The sequence below is a fragment of the Clarias gariepinus genome, chromosome 12, assembly GCF_024256425.1.
Source record: "Clarias gariepinus isolate MV-2021 ecotype Netherlands chromosome 12, CGAR_prim_01v2, whole genome shotgun sequence".
Lineage (NCBI taxonomy): Eukaryota > Metazoa > Chordata > Actinopteri > Siluriformes > Clariidae > Clarias > Clarias gariepinus.
Genome location: NC_071111.1, coordinates 20,551,663 through 20,572,649, shown reverse-complemented (window position 1 = coordinate 20,572,649; position 20,987 = coordinate 20,551,663). Strand labels below are relative to the sequence as shown.

Here is a 20,987-nt window from a genome sequence, read left to right as displayed (position 1 = left end):
TGTCTGATGATTCATTATCCATAAACCTCTCTCTCTCGCTCTGTTCTTGTGCACTGATTATTGTGAGTGTATGAATGAATGTCTGATGGTTCTCCTTGTGTTCTCATGCAGGTGTTTCTTAAGGAGGGTACACTGATGAAACTGTCCAGGAAAGTCATGCAGCCCAGAATGTTCTTCCTGGTGAGAGACTTTACTTCACTTTTACTTATATCAATGCAAATTATTTATTTCATTGCTTTGAAACTATATTATGTTTGATGAATAAAATGATGAACGTGACATCACCTGTTGCTTATAATTGTACATTTAAGAAGTGAATCGAGTAAATCTCTGCCTCTCTCTGTCTTTTTCTCTCTGTCTCTCGGCAGTTTAATGATATCCTGCTGTACACCACTCCTGTACAGTCTGGCCAGTATAAAGTAAACAGCATGCTGTCTCTGGCTGGTATGAAGGTCGGCTATTCTGCATTTTTCACCCTACCCCAACGCACTCACTAATACCCTCCTACATACACACAAGATTATTAATGAGTGTGTTTGCTGCAGGTTAGTAAGCCGAGTCAGGAGGCTTATCAGAATGAACTGAACATCGAGAGCGTGGAACGTTCCTTCATCCTGTCAGCCAGGTAAAAATCATACGCGCACACACACACATACGCACACACCTACGCACAATGGAATTTACTTTATACATGTGGCCAGGCTGGTTTTGATGTGTCTCGTGTGTGTGTGTGTGTGTGTGTGTATAGCTCAGCCACAGAGAGAGACGAGTGGCTAGAAGCCATCGCCACAGCGATAGACGACTACACAAGAAAGAAGATTTCATTTATTTCAAGTCGAAGCCAAGAGGTAAGGGTTTTTGTGTGTGCGTGCCCCTGGTATATTATATATGAGTGCTATATGATCAGATTTTTTCATAATTACAAATGAAGGAAGCTAGGAAAGGAAAAAAGAAAAACAAAAAGTGCAAATTGTCGAATATTCACAATGTATCCGATCAACCGAGGCATGCCTGCTCTCTGACACTTCCCTGAAGCTACAAGGTTAAGCCCTGTATAGCCAAAACACCTAGTCACCGCACCCGTTGTTCCCACAGTATGTTTTAAAAGCACACACTTGTCTTTGTATATGGTATTACGCACCAATACATGGCCGCATACAATGCAAGTCCCATAAAACCATGTTGTGTTCAGGTTGGAACCTCATTGAACACACTTGGGATGCTTTTTCATGCTCCAAAACTTAGTGGAAAGCCTTCTGAGAAGAGTGGTGGGTATAACGGCTGGAGGGGGGTGGGGGGATCATTAAAGGTAGGTGATGGGTAGGTGTCCGCATACTTTTGCACGCATACAGCGTTATTTTAATATGCGAGTTCATTCATTTATCTTTCATATCGCTTATCATGCACAGGGTTCTCGGTGGCCTGGAGCCTGACAGGGAGTCAAAAGTAAAGCTAGACTATTTGTGGCTCCCTCTAGTGGCTGATTGTAGAACACCCCTTCTTTATGTTAAATTCAAACACTTTAAGGACATTATTAAGGTTGGCAAGTGGCTTCTTTGTATGCGAAGAAGAATTTCATTATTTAAACATTGCTCATGTCAAAACTAGCTGAAAATAATGAAAAACAGCAGTTTGAGTCTAAATGTTGAGTGAAATGTTTTCAACTTGTACTCTACATTAGCTACGCATACTTGCATTACTTTGATTTAAAAGATCAATTATGTTTAGCCAATTGATACAGTAGCTAATGCTACAGCAGTTACAGTATGACCCAAGGATTTTTTAGCATTTAGCATACCACAGAGGAGGCGGCATGGAAGCAAAGTGATGAGTCATCTTGCACCTCCACGGTACGGTCCAGGTTCTCGGGGTCTGTGTGCTTTGAGTTTGCATGTTTTCCCACAGTCCAAAGACATGCAGGTCAGGCTAATTAACTAAACTTTCTTTTGGCTGCTATCGTCAAGGGGTCGCCACAGTGGACCAGCCAATCTGCACACAACTTAGCACAGGTTTTTACACCGGATTACTTTCCTAATCATCGATGGCAGGACTCAAACCTGGATCCTTAGATCCCTAAATCCTAGAACTTTAGCCCCCTGAGCCACCACTCCCTAGGTTCTCATCAAGGTCCCCAGGTTAGTGTGTGAATGACAATCGAGCTGGTAAATAACTGCCATGGAAATGATGGATATACCTCCAGGGTTGGGAGTATCCGTCACTCGATGTGCCAGATGGCACATGGGTGGACCAAAATACCAAAAACATAAAACATTGCCATGTTGAGTCACTGCATGCACAACCACATCATGTGATATGTACAGGTGTGAGAGTGAGAGAGAGAGAGAGAGAGAGATGGTTTTATATATAGAATGCAAAAAAATGTTGACTAACTGGACTAGAGGATTTTCTTAAGTGTTAGAATTGATATTTGGTGTGTGTACACTGTATGTAGTTCTTTTCTCCTATAGATTGTATATACATCACTAATCATTTAGACAGCACAGAATTCCTAGCTAGAGGCCTGACTGTAAATGAAAAATACACACACATCCATGTACTTGTATCACTGTTGTAAATCACACATGCATGCACATATTTTGTATGTGAAAGCCAGAGACCGACCATGCTGTGTGCTCACCGTGATAAACTCCCACTCGGTATTAGACAGCCTAAACGTGAAATATGCACATATCTTCTGCACTTTCCAGATTTACCACCGTTATTGTTTATGTACTCTTTTGAGTTTAGCTGGTTTCCCCCTTAGAGATACGATGAGAAACTCAGTTATCCTTAAGAACCTCAAATTAGAACCTCTGCTCCTTTGCGTGGGAAGGAGTCAGTTGAGATGGTTTGGGCATCTGTTAAGGATGCCACTAGGACGGCTTCCACAGGGCAGACCGAGTATTAGGTGGAAAGATTAGATCGCCACATTGGCCTGGAAATGCCTCAGGGATCCCACAGTCAGAGTTGGTTGATGTGGCTCGGGAACGAGAAGTTTGGGGTTCTCTGCTGGAACTGCTACCTGCTACGACTTCGGATTGGGGTTGAAGATGAATATTGTTTATGTACTGTACGTGTCACCTTTATGATGTAGAGTTTCTTTTCAAGCATAAAGCAAACCTCATCATCACAGATTTACACACACTCAGGGATTACTCCTGGCCTTACTGTATGAACCTGGATTAATTAAAAAACAAGGTTGATTGAAAACAGCGGTTGCATTTGTCAGGTTTTGTTAAGCTGGAACTTAGAACTCCAGGCTGTGGTCAACCAGCTTAGCATTTAGTCCCGGACTAAATGCTTTATTCCAGGATTTAGGTATGCTTTTCCAGCTCAGACATTGGCTCCGCCTCATCTCCCCATGAGTTAAAAGAGATTTAGTTCAATCTATAAGAGCCAGAAATGATGTAAATCTTAGTACAGTTGTTTTTCTTTTCAGTGCAAATTAATTTGAACTCCGACACTGTATAGACGGGTAAAAAAAAAAAAGACAAATGACTCGTTGACATCACGTCATAATTTACACTAATGAAATTATGTTTTCCTGTTGAATCCAGTCTGAAGAAGTCTCAGCTGATGATTCTCCCCTGGGTTCTAAAGCTCCTATCTGGATCCCAGACCTCCGCACCACCATGTGTATGATCTGTACCTGCGAGTTCACCCTCACCTGGAGACGCCACCACTGCAGGGCCTGCGGCAAGGTCTGGAACACATACATGGGGGAAAAATTCTGTTTAGAAAAATAAAGTAAAAAAAACTGTATGTGGGTTACAAATTGTTTCCTTTTTTTATTTGCAGGTTGTGTGCCAGGCGTGTTCGTCTAACAAATACTACCTGGAGTACCTGAAGAATCAGCTAGCGCGCGTGTGTGATCAGTGTTACGTCAAACTACAGCAGAAAGATAAAGGTTTCAGCTTTCTCTTCCGACTTCGAGGATTGCAATGCTGAAATTCGTGTCTTGCCTGACTGATCTCTGTGTCTGATTCTGTCTCAGGTGAGCAGTCGGAGGTGGCCGTTTCACCCACCGGCCGCAGCTCAGCGTTCTCCTTCTCTAGGAAACAAAAGAAGATTCCCTCAGCACTGAAAGAGGTCACATTTATAATGATCCTAATTATTGTACATGAACTATGTGTACTAGCAGATTGTTCTTGCAGATATACGCCACATGAATGCAAAGATCTTGTGCTGGCCAACATGTGGTCCAAATACGTGGACCGGTCGTATGGTTGGCATCGGGTTTTACAGTATATTTGATGAATTGCCAGAACACTTCTGCACAACTTTTTAAGACTTGTGTATGAACCAAAACAAGAGTGGAAATGCTCTTATGGGAGTAAGAGAGTGGGAGTGGAAATGCTCATATTTTCGCTATTACTATTGGGGATTTTTACCATGCAACTTCAAGTGTTTAAGTGCTCTCCATTTAGGATTTGTTTTTGTTTTTGTTCCTGGTTTTCTCCCTAATTTAGTTGTATCTAATACCTCCATCACTAGGGCGTTCCCAGATTAAGGCTACTACTACCAGTCAGTCAGGGAGGGCCGAAGACAATCACAGCCTACCACATTTTTTCAAACAGCTCACTCATGCACCGTTGGGGACGGCGTAACACACACGGAGGACAGCGTTATCCGCTCCTGCCACTTGCGTGAGTTTACAGATGCCCCTGACTGGCCGTAGAGCTGTGATTGATGTGAGAGTGTTAACTGCCTCCCATCCAACCCCGCTGAGAGAGCTCAGCCAATCAGCTCTCTCCAGGCCCCCTGCTGAGAGAGGCTACAGAATGGAACTGGCGATCTCCGGATGATAGGGCTCCACTTGTGCCACTCGGGAGCCCACAAATTGTTTCTGCTTTTTTTTTTTTGGCCATGCACTGTACAGTAGAAGCTAATTTTTTTTTTTTTTTTTTTTTTTTTAAAGGAAAACCTTTTTCCTTAAAAGTGTAAAAGTATTCTGTGTATGGAGACTTTATCATCAAAAATATTTGTTAGCAGGTTTAGGAAATATCATTAGGTTCCCAATACATCTGCGGCACCTTGACACCATTTTCTCTGACAGGTTTCCGCTAACACTGAGAATTCCTCGATGAGTGGATATCTACAGAGATCGAAAGGCTACAAAAAACCGTGGAAACGCCTGTGGTTCGTCATCAAGAATAAAGTCCTTTACACCTACGCCGCTAGTGAGGTACATATTTCGGCAGGATTTGCTAATCAGGCTGTGTTTTGCATACGAGCCTGAGTTGTCTGGTGCTGATGTCTGTCCGTGTGTCTCTGGTCAGGATGTTGCAGCACTGGAGAGCCAGCCGCTACTGGGCTTCTTCCTGAGGGAGGAAAAGTCTGGACCAGCTAAGAAGCTGCAGTTTAAACTCTATCACAAGAACATACTGTATTATATCTTCAGAGCGGAAGATATCGCTACAGCTCAGAGGTCTGCGCACATACAGTACTGTACATACACACTGTCTGCACTTATGATGACCATATGAGAGTAAAATATATCTTACAGGGTTAAACTTTTATCTTTTTTTTTCACTTCAGGTGGATTGAGGCATTTCAGGAGGCTATGATTCTTTGACCAATGTGGATCCAAATAATTTATTAGGAGTCTTTTCTTTCCTGCTAGTAAAGTGAGGAGCAGTGCCTGAGCACACAAATCACCTATTCAAGTTCAGAACAAAGACGCGTGATTAGAAGCAATCTAGCAAAGGAGTGTCTTCCAGCTGTCTTCCATTGATCTGGTTCTCTGAAGCGAAATCAAGCAGGTGTTTGTGATCATTGATGCCAAGAATGCCAAGACCTTTAACCTCTTCTTAGCTTGAGCTGGATTCTGCCACATGTTGCATTCATTCTGGACGTGTGTGCCATTAGATGTGTAATTCAAGGGATTAAATGAGATTATACATTACCAGAAATTAGTCAGATCCTGTGACACTGTCCAGATACCCTGGACATATCAAGAACCTCACGTCCTGGGAACCTGAGGAAGGCTGTAAGTGTGAAGAGGGTGTCAGGAATGATTTTATTTAAAAAATTTTTTACATTTGATCATGGGTCAAATGCAGGCACGCACAAGCAGGTCTAAATATTGAGAGCCTTTAGTTTTGCGTAAAAAGACAAGGCAGCAAGGTTTGTGTCTGCAATGGTGCATTATGGGAGATGTAGGATACCACTGTAAAAGCCAGTAGTTTTTTTGTATTATTATTCTTAGTATTTTTTAGAAACCCTAAACAAAAGTAAGAGAATTTTTATTGTATAATTATTGTGTTAAGCTTTTTAAAAAAAATGTTTTTATCTGTTTTTGTATAGGACTGACCGTTAAAAAAAAAAAAAAAAACATTAAATGTGATCCTGGGCATAACTGGATGTACATGTAAATATACTGTATATGATAATATAATGCAGGATTAATGCAGGTCTATTTATAACAATTTAAGTTAGTTTATTAGTCTCCTTGATTAAATTTAATGATTGTGTAAATTAACATGTCAGGTTTTAAGCGAGCCAAGAACTGTGTAATACATATCGCTGTGTGAGGTGATCCCCGAGAGTGACTTAGAGAAAAACGTTGTGCACCTTGTGCCGTTTTGTCATTATGATGAAATCATGTCAGTCATGTAATTCCATTCACTCACTCACTCATCGTCTGGACCGCTTTATCATGTATATAGGGGAATGGGGGGCCTGGAGCCTATCCCAGGAGACTTAGGGCACGAGGCAGTGTACACCTTGGACGGGGTGCCAATCCCTCGCCGAGCCCACACACTTATTCACACACTACAGGCAATTTGGAAACTCCAATGAGTCTAATCTGCATGTCTTTGGACTGTGTGGGGAAGCACAGGAGAACATGCAAACTCCACGCGCACAGACCAGAGATGGGAATCGAAACCAGACCCTGGAGGTGCAAGGCTCTATATTATTACCCGGTTTATTTGAAAAGAAAACAGTGACCTGAATAAAATCAGGTTGATTTTTTTTGTGGCGTCTTAAGTTGTTTCTTCTGATGTTATGATGTTTGCAGAGGAAAGATTTTTCATTTGACTGAACAAAATGCACAAGCTTAGGGCACGATGAATTTCTATGATTAAACCTGCTGTTTTAGTCACTCGTCCCTGTGCTTACTGATCAGGATTGTTTTGTGCGTGTGCTTTTTTTCGTTCCTTCAAAACTGACATTTGATTATAACACTCACAACAACAAAAAAAGGCATGTAAAACACTCCAGTGAAGTAATGTGCTGAGTGTGTCAGATGTAAATGACCAGAGGTAATAAATCATTTTAAGCAGCAATTTTTTTAATTGTCTCTGTGTTTTGTGTGTTGACCAAGTAAAACTTGATTTAAAAGCACAAGATGAGGAAATAAAACTTGATCAGTCCAAACACGAACCTAGTGCGTAATCAAGTTATTACAGTATAATCCTAATAAGGAAAATGTAGAATAATTCCTCAGTACACTTCCTTGATGCACACTTTATTCCGTTACATGAGTTCTGCGCATGCGCAGTTGCATCCGTCGCGCAGAAGGGTCGCGAACTCTGACCTCCCAGAGGCGAGGCGATTTCGGAAAAATTCAACAAAACATCGGATTTCTGGTGAATAAGACATCCAGCCCTACGGTAAGCGCAGAATTCCTTTAAAATGAGACGCATGTGAGTCTAGAGTTCTTGCATAATCGTTTTTTTCCCCCCGTGCGGTTATAGAAGTGCGCCGTGGCTAGCTTGGCCTGCTGTAAGCTAGCAGATTAGCATGTCAACAACATGAATTGACAGTTCTATTATTATTTATATCATTTAAAATATTTTATTAGCTCCTTCAACATATTAAATTTAGTGCTTTGTTTGATCTCGTTGATGGTACGAGCTTGTATTTGTTTCAGTATAACGTTTTACGTGTATACAGCTAGCGCGGTTTTAGCCTCTGAATGATAGCTAGCTTACCAAAGCTAACCAAACCAGCTCCTAGCGCGCGCGCTTCCGGTGTTGAGCGTTAGTTCATTTCGTTCAAAAAAAATGCGTTATAAAATCCAATTTAATCTAATTATCTCCTACTCTCGGTCAAGAGTTTTTATGCGTAGTGAGGAAGTCTCTCGGTGCGTGTTTGCTAATCCCAGAGGAAGGAAGGAAGCAGCGCTGGGAATCGATATCAGAGTCCTTTAACCCTTCAATGTTGACCTTTCACCCAACAGGAAAAACAATTTCTTTATCTTCCGTCTCACGTTTCTGCTCAGATCTTGCTGTAGTCTCCTGTAGACCCGGGTTGAGGCACCTACAGGGACTGGAACTAAATAGAGTTATTAAATTAAACGTCAACTCAATGCTATGCTAACTAGCCAGCATGCTAATTAAGCTAACTTGGGAGTCCAGAAAAGAGCAAAGAAAAAAAAAAACGTAACACTGTTTATGCACAACAGCAAAACATTTACTTTTGGGTGATTTATGTATAATTGAACACTGTTATGTGATATATTACTAGTGTATATGTATATACACTATATGGACAAAAGTACTTGGCCAAACCTGCAATGACATAGTATTCAAATACATGTACTTCAGTATCAAATTGTTGCCACAAAGTTGGAAGCTTGCATTGTCTGTACATTTAAGTGGTCCAGTCATCTAATTTTTGGCACACAACGTTGTTGAACTAGAACCTGACCAACAGAAGCAATCCCAGATTATAACACTGTTCCTGCACGCTTGTAAGGTGGGCACTAAGCATGATGGGTGCATCACTTCATCTGCATCTCTTTTGACACTGATGCATTACTCTGGAAGAGACTTTCTTCTGGAACAAACTTAATTCTTAATGCGCCTTATTTTTTTTTTCCGCCTTTTAGCCTCACTGATAAATGGTTTTCTTAAGGCCACACAGCTGTTTAGTCCCAATCAATCGCGTTCTATTCGTGTTGTGTGGGTGGAAATGCTTTTACTTTTATCTCCAAATAACATCCGAAATCTCTATGAACGTAGCACGCGCCAATCTCATCCTCTGACCTACACAGCCTGATAAAGTAGGGAGGTATGCGAGAGCATGAATAGCACTGTGGCAACATTGGAGTCATCCCGGTTCCTATGCATCGCCATCTCTCAGGACCTAAAGTAGGATGATAACATTTGTTTGATCGCTATTGTTTAAAAGGCCCAGCAGAGGTTGTATTTCCTTCTCTAGCTGAGCAGGTTCATCTTGCATCAGGAGCTGCTCACACAGTACTTGACTGTCATTTAATCTGTCTTGTGCATTTCAATAACTGTCTGGGTTGGCTCAGATATAAAATCAGAAATCACAAGAATATAAAGGACGGTTCAGAGTGCTGAAAGGATTATTGGTGCTCCCTTTTCAATAACTGTATTTATCCAGATTGAAGAAAAGGTCTCAGAAAATCACTTTGGACCACTCACATCCAAGCCATCTTCTCTTTTGATCTTTGGACTTCAGTTCAATGCTACAGAATACCAAACAAGCAAGGCACACAAACAGTTTCTTTCTGTTAGGCATTCTACCATGTTTTCACCACTGTGCAATAGAAATATGTGCAATACCACTGGTATTTATTTTATGATGCCCCACATCCTTTTTCTTTTTTTTTTTTTTTATTAATTCATTATTATTTTTTGTATGTTGTATGTTTATGGTTTTGTGTCTCGAAGTTTCTGTCACCAAAACAAATTCCTTGTATGTGCAAACATACTTGGCAATAAACTTTACTCTTTTTTTGACTCTTTAATAAAAGCGTTCAATATGAAATGACTCTTTAATACCAATTGTTTTTGTAGATGGAACTACACAAGCCATGAAACCTGGTCCATCTATAAAGGTGGATGTGATCAGAAATATTTTTTGCATTCTGATTAAATGCTTTAATTTAAGAATCAAACAAAGAATAAATATTTTTTGTGTAAACATAGCTTTTGACTACTGTGAGGCAAAACTGGAAGTATCTTCTGTTCTGTAACTAAAATTAGAAAGTGTAACAGATTTAACTCCTCAGTTTTTTTTAATAAGGTGATCTAATTATCTTTTAACTTCCATTAAAATTGTATAAAACTTGATTTAGCGTATAGATGATAAATCGGCCAGGATGTTACATTGTTTAAGTTAGCTCAAATCTTGTGTCTTTGTATAGGTTGTGCATCTAAGGGCTGTGTGTGTGTGTGTGTGTGTGTCTGTGGTGTAAGTGATGGGGAGGTGCATTTAAGCCAAAGCAGTGTGTGGGATCATCATGGCAGGAGAAAATCCCAGAATTCAGCTGGTGTCTGCAGATGGAGGTCTGCAGGTAATAAACCGTATATAAGAATTATTCTGTATTTTCTGTTCCAGTCTTGGCTGTCTTAAACTCAACTGTGTGTGTGTCTGTGTTTGGCTCAGATCGTGGCAGATCAGCAGCTAGGCCAAAAGCTCCAGATAGTAACAGCGTATGATCAGACAGGAGCCGGCAAACAGCAGTTCATTTTAGCCAATGTCGACTATCCTAATCAGGATAAGCTACTTCTAAAGCACGAGAGCTCACCAGGAAAAGTAATCCTGACCTCAGCTGATGGCTCAGCTGTCAATCAACTGCTCTTCACATCCCCTGAGCTGGCAGGTCAGCAGATACAGGTAAGAGGCAGATAAACCCATGTGAACACGAACTGATGTGGTAGGGAATACAAACCTTTGCACATACCACAATTAGTGGTTATATATTTTTTCCTTCTTCTTTAATTAAATAGAAAATGTAATGTTTGTGTTTGCATCTTTGAACTTTCATTATGGGGTGCACAAACTTTTGCATACATGCTATATCTGTTTCCGTATGTGTCGTTCTTTTTACAGTTTGTCACAGAGGGAACAGAACAAAGCTCTGTTAAGCCTGTGGTGGAGTATTGTGTGGTGTGCGGAGACAAAGCGTCAGGTAAGTGACAACACTCACACGCCCTCTGTGCGTCCATTAGATTACTGAAAGTAATCGTAGAAAAAAATTATTTCAGGAGAAATGTTTGGGAATAATGTTTTAAATAATAATATTATATACAACAGTGCGGTGAAAATGGGATCCAGCACAATGTGTGCATGATGTTTGAGCAACAGCAGCTCTAACAATTCCGGCTATAACGTAACGCGATTGTTTATTCAATTCAGTTCAAATCAGTTTTATTTACATAGCATTTTTAAAAATGGTCATTGTTGGTAAACAGCTTAACAGAATAAAAAGAAATATGGTGGGGGGGGGGGGGGGGTGCAACAAAATTTTCTTGTTCAAAAAGTGTGAGGAAATATGTATCAATCATATTTATCAGATTTTTTTCTGATGAGCAAGCAAAGGGTGATTGTGGCAAGGAAAACCTCCCTAAGATGGCAATAGGAAAAAACCTTTAGCTGCATGAGACGAGAGAAAGTCTCTGATGACTTGTGACTGCACTCGATCAATAGCTCAGGACTCAAATCCTCAGAAGCAGTTTTCTGGCAATGACTGTTTACCAGATGTATGGCAAGTAATAACAGGTTTAACATGTAGCTGGTAAACAGTCACTGCCTCAATGAGTCTGTAAGGTTTTTATTTTTGTTGGTGATTCAGCGTTTTTGTTGAAAAAAAATAATTCAGCTAGGTTTTCACAGACAGGGACAGGGACCATTTTATACGCTGTTAAAATGGTCAACATGTCAATTATTAGTGTTGAAGTAAGTGAGCGTGTGTGTGAGAGAGAGAACAGGACAGCAATGTACATGAACTGTGGGTGTATGCATAATAACCGTGTTGTGTATCATATATGATTTTTTTGATTGTTTACACAGTACAAGTGTAGTGCAAATAACAGTTATGTGTGTCACATATAGGTACAAAGTAATGACTGACTGTTCATCCCATACAGTATTTGTAGACGTTAAGTAGGGTGTGAGAGGTTTGTAAAAAGCCTGTTTGTACAGCAGATTGCATGTGATCAGTGTCAACTGTTTATAATGGTGATTGAAAGAAAGTGTTCCTGTGTTTGGCAGTTTTGTTGTACAGGGTTCTTCACATCTGCTCTATAGCATGCTGTTATAGAAAAAGATTTTGTAAGAAATAAAAAGAAAAGTAAACAGAAACAAGAGGATTTAAAATCAAAATACCAATTAGAAAATTTATTTTAAAATGAAATAAGAAATTAATAAGACATTAAAAGAGTGTATAGTGGGGTTAGGATTTTAGACAATAAGTTTTGTATTTCGATGTTACAGAGATTTGGAATGTTTATAAAAATGACAAAAAGTTCTGAAGAAGCGTAAAATCTCACAGCAGTGTCTCAGAGCTACTCATGGTCATTATGACCGAAACAGGGTACAATTACATTATATAATTAATTAATATGCTTCTGTGTTCGTCCTGAAGGTCGTCACTACGGAGCCGTGAGCTGCGAAGGCTGCAAAGGCTTTTTCAAGCGAAGCATCCGCAAGAACCTCGTGTACACGTGCCGTGGCTCAGGGGAGTGTGTGATCAATAAGCATCACCGCAACCGCTGCCAGTACTGCAGACTGCAACGCTGCATGGCCCTCGGCATGAAACAGGATTGTGAGTGTCTTTCTGTTTGTCTCTTGTGCACACGCACACACAACCATCACACATCTAATTCCTTACATCCCAGATACATGTGCACAGTGTTACAGCTCTATTCTTAATTCAAATTACATATTAAAAAAAGGTCACAAATGAACAGTATTTCACAAGACTTTATTGCTTCAAGTTATTGGAACACACTGTACATTCTTATTAAAGTTTGTCACTCATGCATCTCTCAGCCGTGCAGTGCGAGAGAAAGCCAGTGGAGGCAACGAGGGAAAAGCCGGCCAACTGCGCCCCTTCCATCGAGAAGATCTACATCCGCAAGAATCTCTGCAGCCCCCTAGCCGCCATGCCCACCTTCGTCAACGAGAAGGAGACAGCCAGGTTTGTGTCTCTGAGGGCATGTGCAGGTCGTAAAAAAGGATGAAAAAAGTAAATGAAGAAAATAGTTAATAAACTACAGGGTGTGATGAAGGGGATCTACATTGTACATGTTAATTTGTGCCAACATTTAACTGACTTTACTTACCAAAATGTTACTAAAATGATATAAGGAATAGTAAGGAAAAAACATTAATAAATACGCAAAGGTCCTGAGTCACCCCTCATTAAAATGTTTTTTTTTTTTTTATTATGTTGATCAAAGAATTATGAACAAATGTTTCACTGCCACAGTTTGCTAAAGATCCATCCATCCATCCATATTTAACCGTTAATCCAAATTTGGGTCGCGGGGGTAGCAGTTTCAGCAGGGAAACCTAAACTTTCCTTTCCCCAGCCACCTCAGCTAACTCTGACTGGGGAATCCCGAGGCACATATAATCTCTTCGTCTAGTCCTTGGTCTGCCCCGTGGTCTCTTCCCGCTGGATGTGCCAAGAACACCTCCCTAGGAAGGCGTCCTGGTGACATCCTTACTAGACTCCTTTCCACACAAAGGAGTAGCGGCTCTACCTTGAGTCTCCAACGAATGAAACGAACTTTCTTTTCGTAATAACAGTGCGGTAAAGCGACTGCAATACCACCACTGCAGCCAACTTCAGATTCTAATGTTTTATCACTCGTAAACAAGACCCCGAGATACTTGATACTTCACTTGGGGTAACGACTCGCTCCCTACCTGAAGTTGACAATCCATCAGTTTCCTGCTGAGAACCATGGCCACAGATTTCGAGGTGCTGATTCTCATTCCTGCCGTTTCACACTCAGCTGCAAACCGATCCAGCAAGCGCTGCAGGACACAGACTGATGATGACATCAGGACCACATCTGCAAAAAGCAGCGATGCAATCCTTAGCATACCAAACTGGATCCCCTCTTCTCCACAGCTGCGCCTTGATATTCTGTCCATGAGAATTACAAACAGGGTTGGTGACAGGGCACAGCCCTGACGGAGGCCAACACCCACTAAAACCAGTCTGACTTACTGCCGAGTATCCAAACACAGCTCTCACTTTGGATGTAAAGGGATTGGATGGCCCTGAGAAGTGATCTCCTCAGCCATACTCCCGCAATACCTCCCACAGAAAATCCCGAGGGATCCGATCATATGCCTTCTTCAAAACACATGTAGACTGGATGGGCATATTCCCAAGCCCCCTCCAGGATTCCTGCAAGAGTAAAAAGCTGGTCCGCTGTTCCCCGACCAGGACGGAATCCACATTGTTTCTCTTCAATCTGTGGTTCGACAATCAGTCGAACTTTCCTTTGCAGCAACTTGGAGTACACTTTCCCCGGGATGCTGAGTAGTGTAATGCCCCTATAGTTGGCACACACCCTCATGGCACTATCCTGGACTTCCACACAATGTTAAAGAGGCGTGTCAACCAAGACAGTCCCTCAACACTCAGAGCCTTCAACATTTCCGGACAGATCTCGTCAATTCCTGGGGCTTTGCCACTGTGGAGTTTACCTACCTCAGTGACCTCGCCCAGGGAGACCAAAGCTGACCCCCAGTCATCCCCCAGCTCTGCAACAGAGGGTAAATTAGTTGGGTTCATGAGCTCCTCAAAGTGCTCTTTTCCCCGCCCGATTACCTCGAGGTCGAGGTCAGCTTGGGTGGTTCCCCGTTTCCCCCTCCTGAGGTGCTGGATGGTTTTCCAGAAGCACCATGGTGCTGCCCGAAAATGCTTCTCTATGGAGTCCCCAAGCTCCTCCCACATCTGACGCTTTGGCACTGCTACCGCTGCGGCTGCTGTCCTTCGAGCCCGCCGGTACCTTGCAACTGCTTCTACCGTCCCTCGGGATAACATATTCCTGAAGGACTCCTTTTTCAGTCGGACAGCTTCCCTAACCACAGGTGTTCACTATGCTGTTCGAGGGTTACCGCCCCTTGAGGCACCCAGAACCTTAAAACCACAGTTTACAGCTGCAGCTTAAGCAATAGAAGCATTGAACATTGAACATTGACCACTCAATGATTTCATTTAATTTTTGGATTCAATGTCCCCAGCTCCTACAGGGATGCTGCAAAAGACGATCAAAGAATTATAAACAAATGTTTCACTGCAACAGTTTGCTAAAGATACAATTTAAAATTTGATTGTTTATGTATCATCCTCATTTCCTCTTTCTTCTGTATCAATCACATCATATTCAGCATCACCAGTATACTAATCACCGGCCTGATCATCTGTCATCATCTGCACCAGTTTCTTACTGCTTCATGCCTTAAGTTAGATGGTTTTTATGTTTAAATGATTCATAGGTCACTGTGGCTTGAGACACATAAAACATTCTTCTGAAACTAGCCAGGTACAGGGACTGGACTAAAAATACAAATAGACAAAACAAAAAAAAAAACAATAAGGGGCCCAAAAAGTTATTCAGGAAGCCTGGAGAACTATTCCTCAAGACTGCATTAAAAATACAAGGAAGAAGAATATTAAAAAATGATGGGTGGCTAATGATTTTTGCACAATACTCTAGGGGGATTTTCTGTCATGCTATCATCATTAAAATGAAAAAAAAAAAAAAAACAGTGGATGAATGGCATTTTATGTGTATAATATTCGGTTTGATTAACAGGACTTGTACACACTTTAGGTCCCCACATTAACCGTTTTAGATGCTACCCACCCATTATTTTTTGACAACTATAAGTTTGTTTAGAAGATCAGCTTTTCCAGATGTTTTTTTTAACACATATGCATATTTACTCTGCACAGATCTGCCAATGTGTTAAACTCCAACATGCTTCTAAACATCCAGCAATCTCTGTCCAAGTTAGACAACACAATCCTCATCCCCTCCTCACCAGACCAGGTAACACACACAGACACACTCATGTGCAGTAGCCCCGACTTGTGTGATTAAGCCATGCTTTTTATCTTTATGACAAGGTTGCAAAATAAAAGACTGCATTCCTCCTAAAACAGCCAACTTCTTTTGCGTTGCTGGTTTGAAACTTTGGGGTCGTGTTTGTTTGGGGTTAATAATCCATGGAGAAAAAAAAAAAAAAAAAAAACGCCTCAGACCCTGACTGGTTAAACAGATTATTAGTGATGGGAATCACCAGTCACCTCCTAATATATCACCATACATAATTAGATTTTTACTGTGATTCTGTACGTATTACGAACTTCATAAATATCCTGATACAATATGAATAATTTTGGGGGGAATTTCGTTAGAATTATAAAAACAAACAAACTTGGCAAACAATTCACTCCTACCACAGATCCTGTTCTACCTGCCACTGTGTGAATAGTTTAGCGCACAAACAAATCAAAAAGGGTGTTTGTTTCATTGATATGCTCTTAAGCTTACAGTAGATTTTTGAATAGAGAAAATTGTGGTGATCCTCTTTAGTTTCTGGTTCTGCTATTAGTTTTCTGTTATTCTGCTATTTACGTGAGAAAATCTCACCGTACTTCATCATCCCGAGCGATGAAAGTGTGTTTATATTTAGCGAAATTAATGTATGAGCTGATGTGCCTCTTTGTGTTTTCCTGTAGAATGATGATTCTCAGGGTGATCTTAGCACGCTGGCTAACGTGGTCACGTCTCTGGCCCACATGAGCAAGAGCCGCGAGTTGATGGACAACAGCGCCGACCAATCAGGGCTGGAGAGCATGAGCACAGAGGAAGTCTCTGTGACCGATGTCCAAGCAGACGAACAGAATTCCAGCGTCGTCCATCAGTAAGAGCACAAACAAGATCTCTATAATGGAAGGACAGAAAACCAGAAGAACAGAGTAGCGCTGTTTGTTGCATTAGTAAAGTGTGTGTGTGCGTGTGTGTCTGTACAGAGCCTTTGATTCGTTGGCCAAAGTTCTGCAGCCAGAGGATGGGAACAGTTACGCTGTAGAGGGGAGCGTTCCTGAGGAGCAGAGTGCCACCATATTGGAGCTGGAAGGACCACTCCTTTCTGACATGCACGTGCCTTTTAAGGTCAGATGTCACACACTGTCTTTAACATAACCAACAACAAAGCTGGAATTGGAACTGGATAAGAGAGTTTGTTGTACAGGTGCTTGGAAAAGTCAACCTATAACTTCTCGTTCACCTCCTGTTTTTATTATTCAAAGTAAATGGATTAAACTGTCTTAGAATTATGATGAATTAGAATGATGTTAATCTAAAAGTGTAGAGAGTAAATTCATAAGCAAGACACTATACTGATGTAGAATTTTTAAAGCCTGTGTCATTATTCGTTACTGATTGAAGTATGTGTGTTTGTGTGTAAATAGCTGATGATGCCCTTGCCTGTGCCAGAGTTTCTTAATTTGAACTATATCTGTGAGTCGGCTTCACGTCTGCTATTCCTTTCCATGCACTGGGCACGCTCCATTCCTGCTTTCCAGGCTCTCGGGTGAGTATTGGAGTTAGAAAACGTGTGAGTGTGTAAGAATCTACTTTTTGTCTTATTTTTTTTTATGTTCTTTGAAATCTATACTGATAAGCCATAATATTAAAACCATCACCATTAGAACCACCTAGAGTTTGGCTTCTCTGGCAGTTCGTTGTAGTGTCTGTCATCGTGAGTGCTCTGGAGCCTTTCTGTTCTTGGCAATTTGTGCCACATTGGGTTTTCTGAGGGATCGTATCTGATGGGCTTGGCTTTGGTCCGTGCGGGCTTTAAATGCCCGTCCTGTCACCAATTATATAGTTGGTTATCAATGTTAATGTGTTAATGTTGTTTGGTGTTAATGTCATGGCTGGTTGGTGAATGTGTGTGTATATATAATTTTTTTTATTGTTACATATTTATGGGTAAATATTTACATTTAAAAAGCAGTCAGGACGGTTGTTTTTCTTTTTTTAGTATTATGGGGTAATAAAGGTAAAATTTAGGCACTAAAGCCATTAACTTCTATTGTTCATCTGTTTGTGATCACTCTTTCTTCCCCTATCATCTCTCTCTCTTTGTGTGTGTTTGTGTAGGCCAGAGAACGGGATCGCTTTGATAAAGGCATGTTGGAATGAGCTGTTTGCTTTGGGCTTGGCTCAGTGTGCTGACATCATGAATGTGGAGATGATCCTCAGTGCAATCGTCACTCATCTGCAGAGCAGTCTGGAAGAAGGTAAGAGCTCTAGGTCGGCAGGGCTCGTAGTTTACCTATCTATGATCTCCATGAAATCTATAATGGACTTAAATGTTTGTTTATGTGTGTGTGTTTAGAGAAACTCTCAGCAGAGAGAGTAAAGCAAGTGATGGAGCACATCTGGAGAATGCAGGAGTTTTGTAACAGCATGAATCGTGTGAACCCTGATGCCTATGAGTACGCCTACCTCAAAGCCACCGTCCTTTTCAGCCCGGGTAATAGAGCTCTTTAGACTACTGTAACAATAAAGTATATCTAATTATCTAAGTGCCATAGGTAAAATATTACTGAAGTAAAAGCAGAAGACTTCTATTTTTAACGGAGTATCAGGGCCAATATGAGATTAAACTTGGAAATTCCCTACCCCTTCCAACTTTTTTTTTTTTTTTTAAATCTCATATTGGCCCTAATAGTCCATCGTACTATTTAGATTTTTGCTGGAGCAAAAGTACTCAAGTAAAGTATCATAGGTATGGCATGTATTAGCTCAGTGTAACCTTTAATTCTTAGTAAAAGCATCTCTCTCTCTTTTTTTAAAACAAATATATAATTTTTCAGATTTTAAACAAAATTGACACACAACTGAGTATTAAACTCTCAGACTCAAATGAAGTACAGATTGGAAAAAACACAAAAAGTACAGTAACAAAGTGGAGAGAAAACTAAGCGAGAATGAGATGAAGAGCTAATGGATTGTGTTTTTGTGTGTGCTAGATTATGCCGGAGTGGACAGCACTCTTCAGATTGAGCGTTTTCAGGAGAAAGCTTACATGGAGCTGCAGGACTACGTCAGCAGGCTGTACCCAGAGGACACTTATCGGTAACTTATAGATTTTGTGTCTGTACAAGGCCTTGTACTGATTTCCAGCCAGTCCTGAACATCGCCACGTTTTGTAGTCTTACAACCTGGAACTAAAGTGGAACCGTATGTCTTGAATAGATACATTAGCTATTAGTAGAAAAAATCAATATACGAATATAAATAAAATTACGAGAGTGAGTCAAAAATTATCCACACTCTGGCTAAAGAATGTATTTTTAATGACTTTAAAAAAAAAAAGACAAATCTTGCTTTTCAGTACACTTTGTCCATCTTTCAACAAGCGTTGGTATTCTCTTATTAAAATAAATAAATTCAGGTTGAGCTGCGAGCCACAAATGCACTGCTGTCTTAATTTCTTCATCAGGAGTGAATGCGCATCCTCATAGAGAGGCTTTTAGGTGACCAAACAGGGGAAGGTCTGATGAAGCAAGATGAGGACTATAGGGATGATGCTTTAACACCGCAAAACAAAGTTTTGACAGTGTGAGCAGAAGTGTGCATCGTCATGCAACATCACAATACCCTGGGATATTAGTCCTTTGCATTCAATTTGTAGTTTAGGCATCAGCCTTTCAATGAGCATCTCACTCATGAAACTCATGAAACTTTCACCTTCCTATTGGTCCACATTTTGTTTGCAGATATCCAAACGATTCTGTTTATGCTCTTCCATGAGCTGTTTCGGCACCAAGTACACCCTTAGACCACCAAAAAATCACTGCACACTGCTCTTCTTTCGTATAAAAGTGGGGCATTTTTTTTGCCGCTCCGCAGTTACAAATAAACTAATGTAACATTTTCACACCAGGAAAACGCTAATAAGACAGTGAGGCCATCAAAAGTTTTATTATAACCAGAGTGTGGATAATTTTAGGATATTTAGGATAAACACACACAGCATAAACTCACACTTCAGCTCCTTGCCTGTGATGCAAAGATGCAAATTATATACACCCTGACACAACAAAAACCATTGCTTGCTGCTCTTCTTTCGTGCAAATCAAAAGTAGGGCATCCATTTTAGTTTGCACTGCTTTATCACATTCACACATTCACAGCAGTGACTGTGAGGAGACCGCAGTCTTGAGCAGAAAGCACTGGTAAGACGGGCAACAGAATTTTAATATAACCGGAGTCCAGATTATTTTTTAAACCCTCGTATTTACAAATAATAAATGTATAGGATTTATGTAGATCATTTCTAGTGCAAGTCAGAAGTCACACAATTAATTGAACAATTGACTTTCGGGTGTTGTTCCAGACACACAGTAATTTGAATCTCCTGCCCCCTGTCTGTCTCTTTCTCTTTTTCCCAGTCTGTCGAAGTTGCTGCTACGGTTGCCCGCTCTGCGTCTCATGAGTGCGGCCGTGACCGAGGAGCTCTTCTTCGCCGGCCTCATCGGGAATGTCCAAATCGACAGCATCATCCCCTACATCCTCAAAATGGATTCCACCGACTACAACAGCCAATCAGCCGCCGCCGCCGCCGCCACCACCACCACAGAGTAATTCAAGCCCCACCCACAAACACTCCAATCAGCCCGAGCTGCTGACTGACTGACTGCGCCCCATCTCGCTGCCCTAAAAGTGACCTTTTTATTGATGAAAAAAGAAGCAGAAAGTAAGACGTGGCCTTTAGACCGTGCATGAGTGTAGAAGGTCAACGTTTTTCAAGCTGGTGCATGATGAAGATTGAGGGTGTTGTCATTTGTAAGACCGCACTTTTTTGTTTCATATATAAAGGATGTGGATAACCGGAGTACTTGATTTGGGCAGGATCGGTTAAAGGAAGTGGCTTGAACTGTGAAAAGACTTAACTAAAGCTTTATCTATCCGTTTGTACATGAATTGTGTATATAAGTGTAATAAATATCACTCTTATACGAAGATATTAACAGACTTCCTGTCATTACTGTGTAATCATACTAAAATATGAAACACTTCTCACACACATGTACACACAAAATATCAAAGATTTTATGCCTAAAGTATTGGTGCTGGTATTAATTGACTGCATGCCTTCCTGATTTATTCATTTATTCTTTCATTGTCTATACTGCTTATCCTGTACAAGGTCCAGGGGGTGGGACTGGGCATAAAGTA

General features: G+C 40.9%; 2 protein-coding genes across 5 annotated transcripts in view; both read left to right on the top strand.

The window, feature by feature from the left end:
• The window catches only part of fgd6 (FYVE, RhoGEF and PH domain containing 6), a 40,962-nt gene extending 33,673 nt beyond the window's left edge, over nt 1–7,289 (top strand). For all 3 annotated transcript variants that reach the window (XM_053508867.1, XM_053508866.1, XM_053508865.1), the window contains exons 12-21: nt 112–180; nt 369–452; nt 546–625; nt 749–848; nt 3,558–3,701; nt 3,799–3,907; nt 3,995–4,089; nt 5,057–5,185; nt 5,280–5,428; nt 5,539–7,289. In XM_053508867.1, the coding sequence (XP_053364842.1) occupies nt 112–180; nt 369–452; nt 546–625; nt 749–848; nt 3,558–3,701; nt 3,799–3,907; nt 3,995–4,089; nt 5,057–5,185; nt 5,280–5,428; nt 5,539–5,575 (996 nt within the window). In that variant the 3' untranslated portion in view covers nt 5,576–7,289. The remainder of the gene's footprint in view (nt 1–111; nt 181–368; nt 453–545; nt 626–748; nt 849–3,557; nt 3,702–3,798; nt 3,908–3,994; nt 4,090–5,056; nt 5,186–5,279; nt 5,429–5,538) is intronic.
• Nucleotides 7,290–7,477: 188 nt separating this feature from the next.
• Nucleotides 7,478–20,779, top strand: nr2c1 (nuclear receptor subfamily 2, group C, member 1). Of its 2 annotated transcripts, none has more exons than XM_053508869.1 (14): nt 7,478–7,616; nt 10,176–10,273; nt 10,366–10,596; nt 10,813–10,891; nt 12,347–12,526; nt 12,754–12,901; nt 15,683–15,779; nt 16,472–16,656; nt 16,766–16,907; nt 17,207–17,328; nt 17,901–18,040; nt 18,139–18,276; nt 18,776–18,881; nt 20,201–20,779. In XM_053508869.1, exons 2-14 carry the CDS (start codon nt 10,220–10,222, stop codon nt 20,391–20,393), a joined length of 1,815 nt encoding a protein of 604 aa, XP_053364844.1. In that variant the 5' UTR covers nt 7,478–7,616; nt 10,176–10,219; the 3' UTR covers nt 20,394–20,779. The 2 variants fall into 2 exon arrangements, with proteins under 2 accessions (XP_053364844.1, XP_053364843.1); XM_053508868.1 differs by having other exon boundaries at nt 7,493–7,616; nt 10,124–10,273.
• The last annotated feature ends 208 nt before the right edge of the window (nt 20,780–20,987 follow it).

What these genes read in the sequence shown, in the direction of transcription:
- nr2c1 (XM_053508869.1), top strand. Translation starts at nt 10,220, where the DNA reads ATGGCAGGAGAAAATCCCAGAATTCAGCTGGTGTCTGCAGATGGAGGT. An exon ending in CCTCGGCATGAAACAGGATT is followed by an intron (nt 12,527 to 12,753) that starts GTGAGTGTCTTT and finishes TGCATCTCTCAG; the next exon opens with CCGTGCAGTGCGAGAGAAAG. An exon ending in TCCCCTCCTCACCAGACCAG is followed by an intron (nt 15,780 to 16,471) that starts GTAACACACACA and finishes GTTTTCCTGTAG; the next exon opens with AATGATGATTCTCAGGGTGA.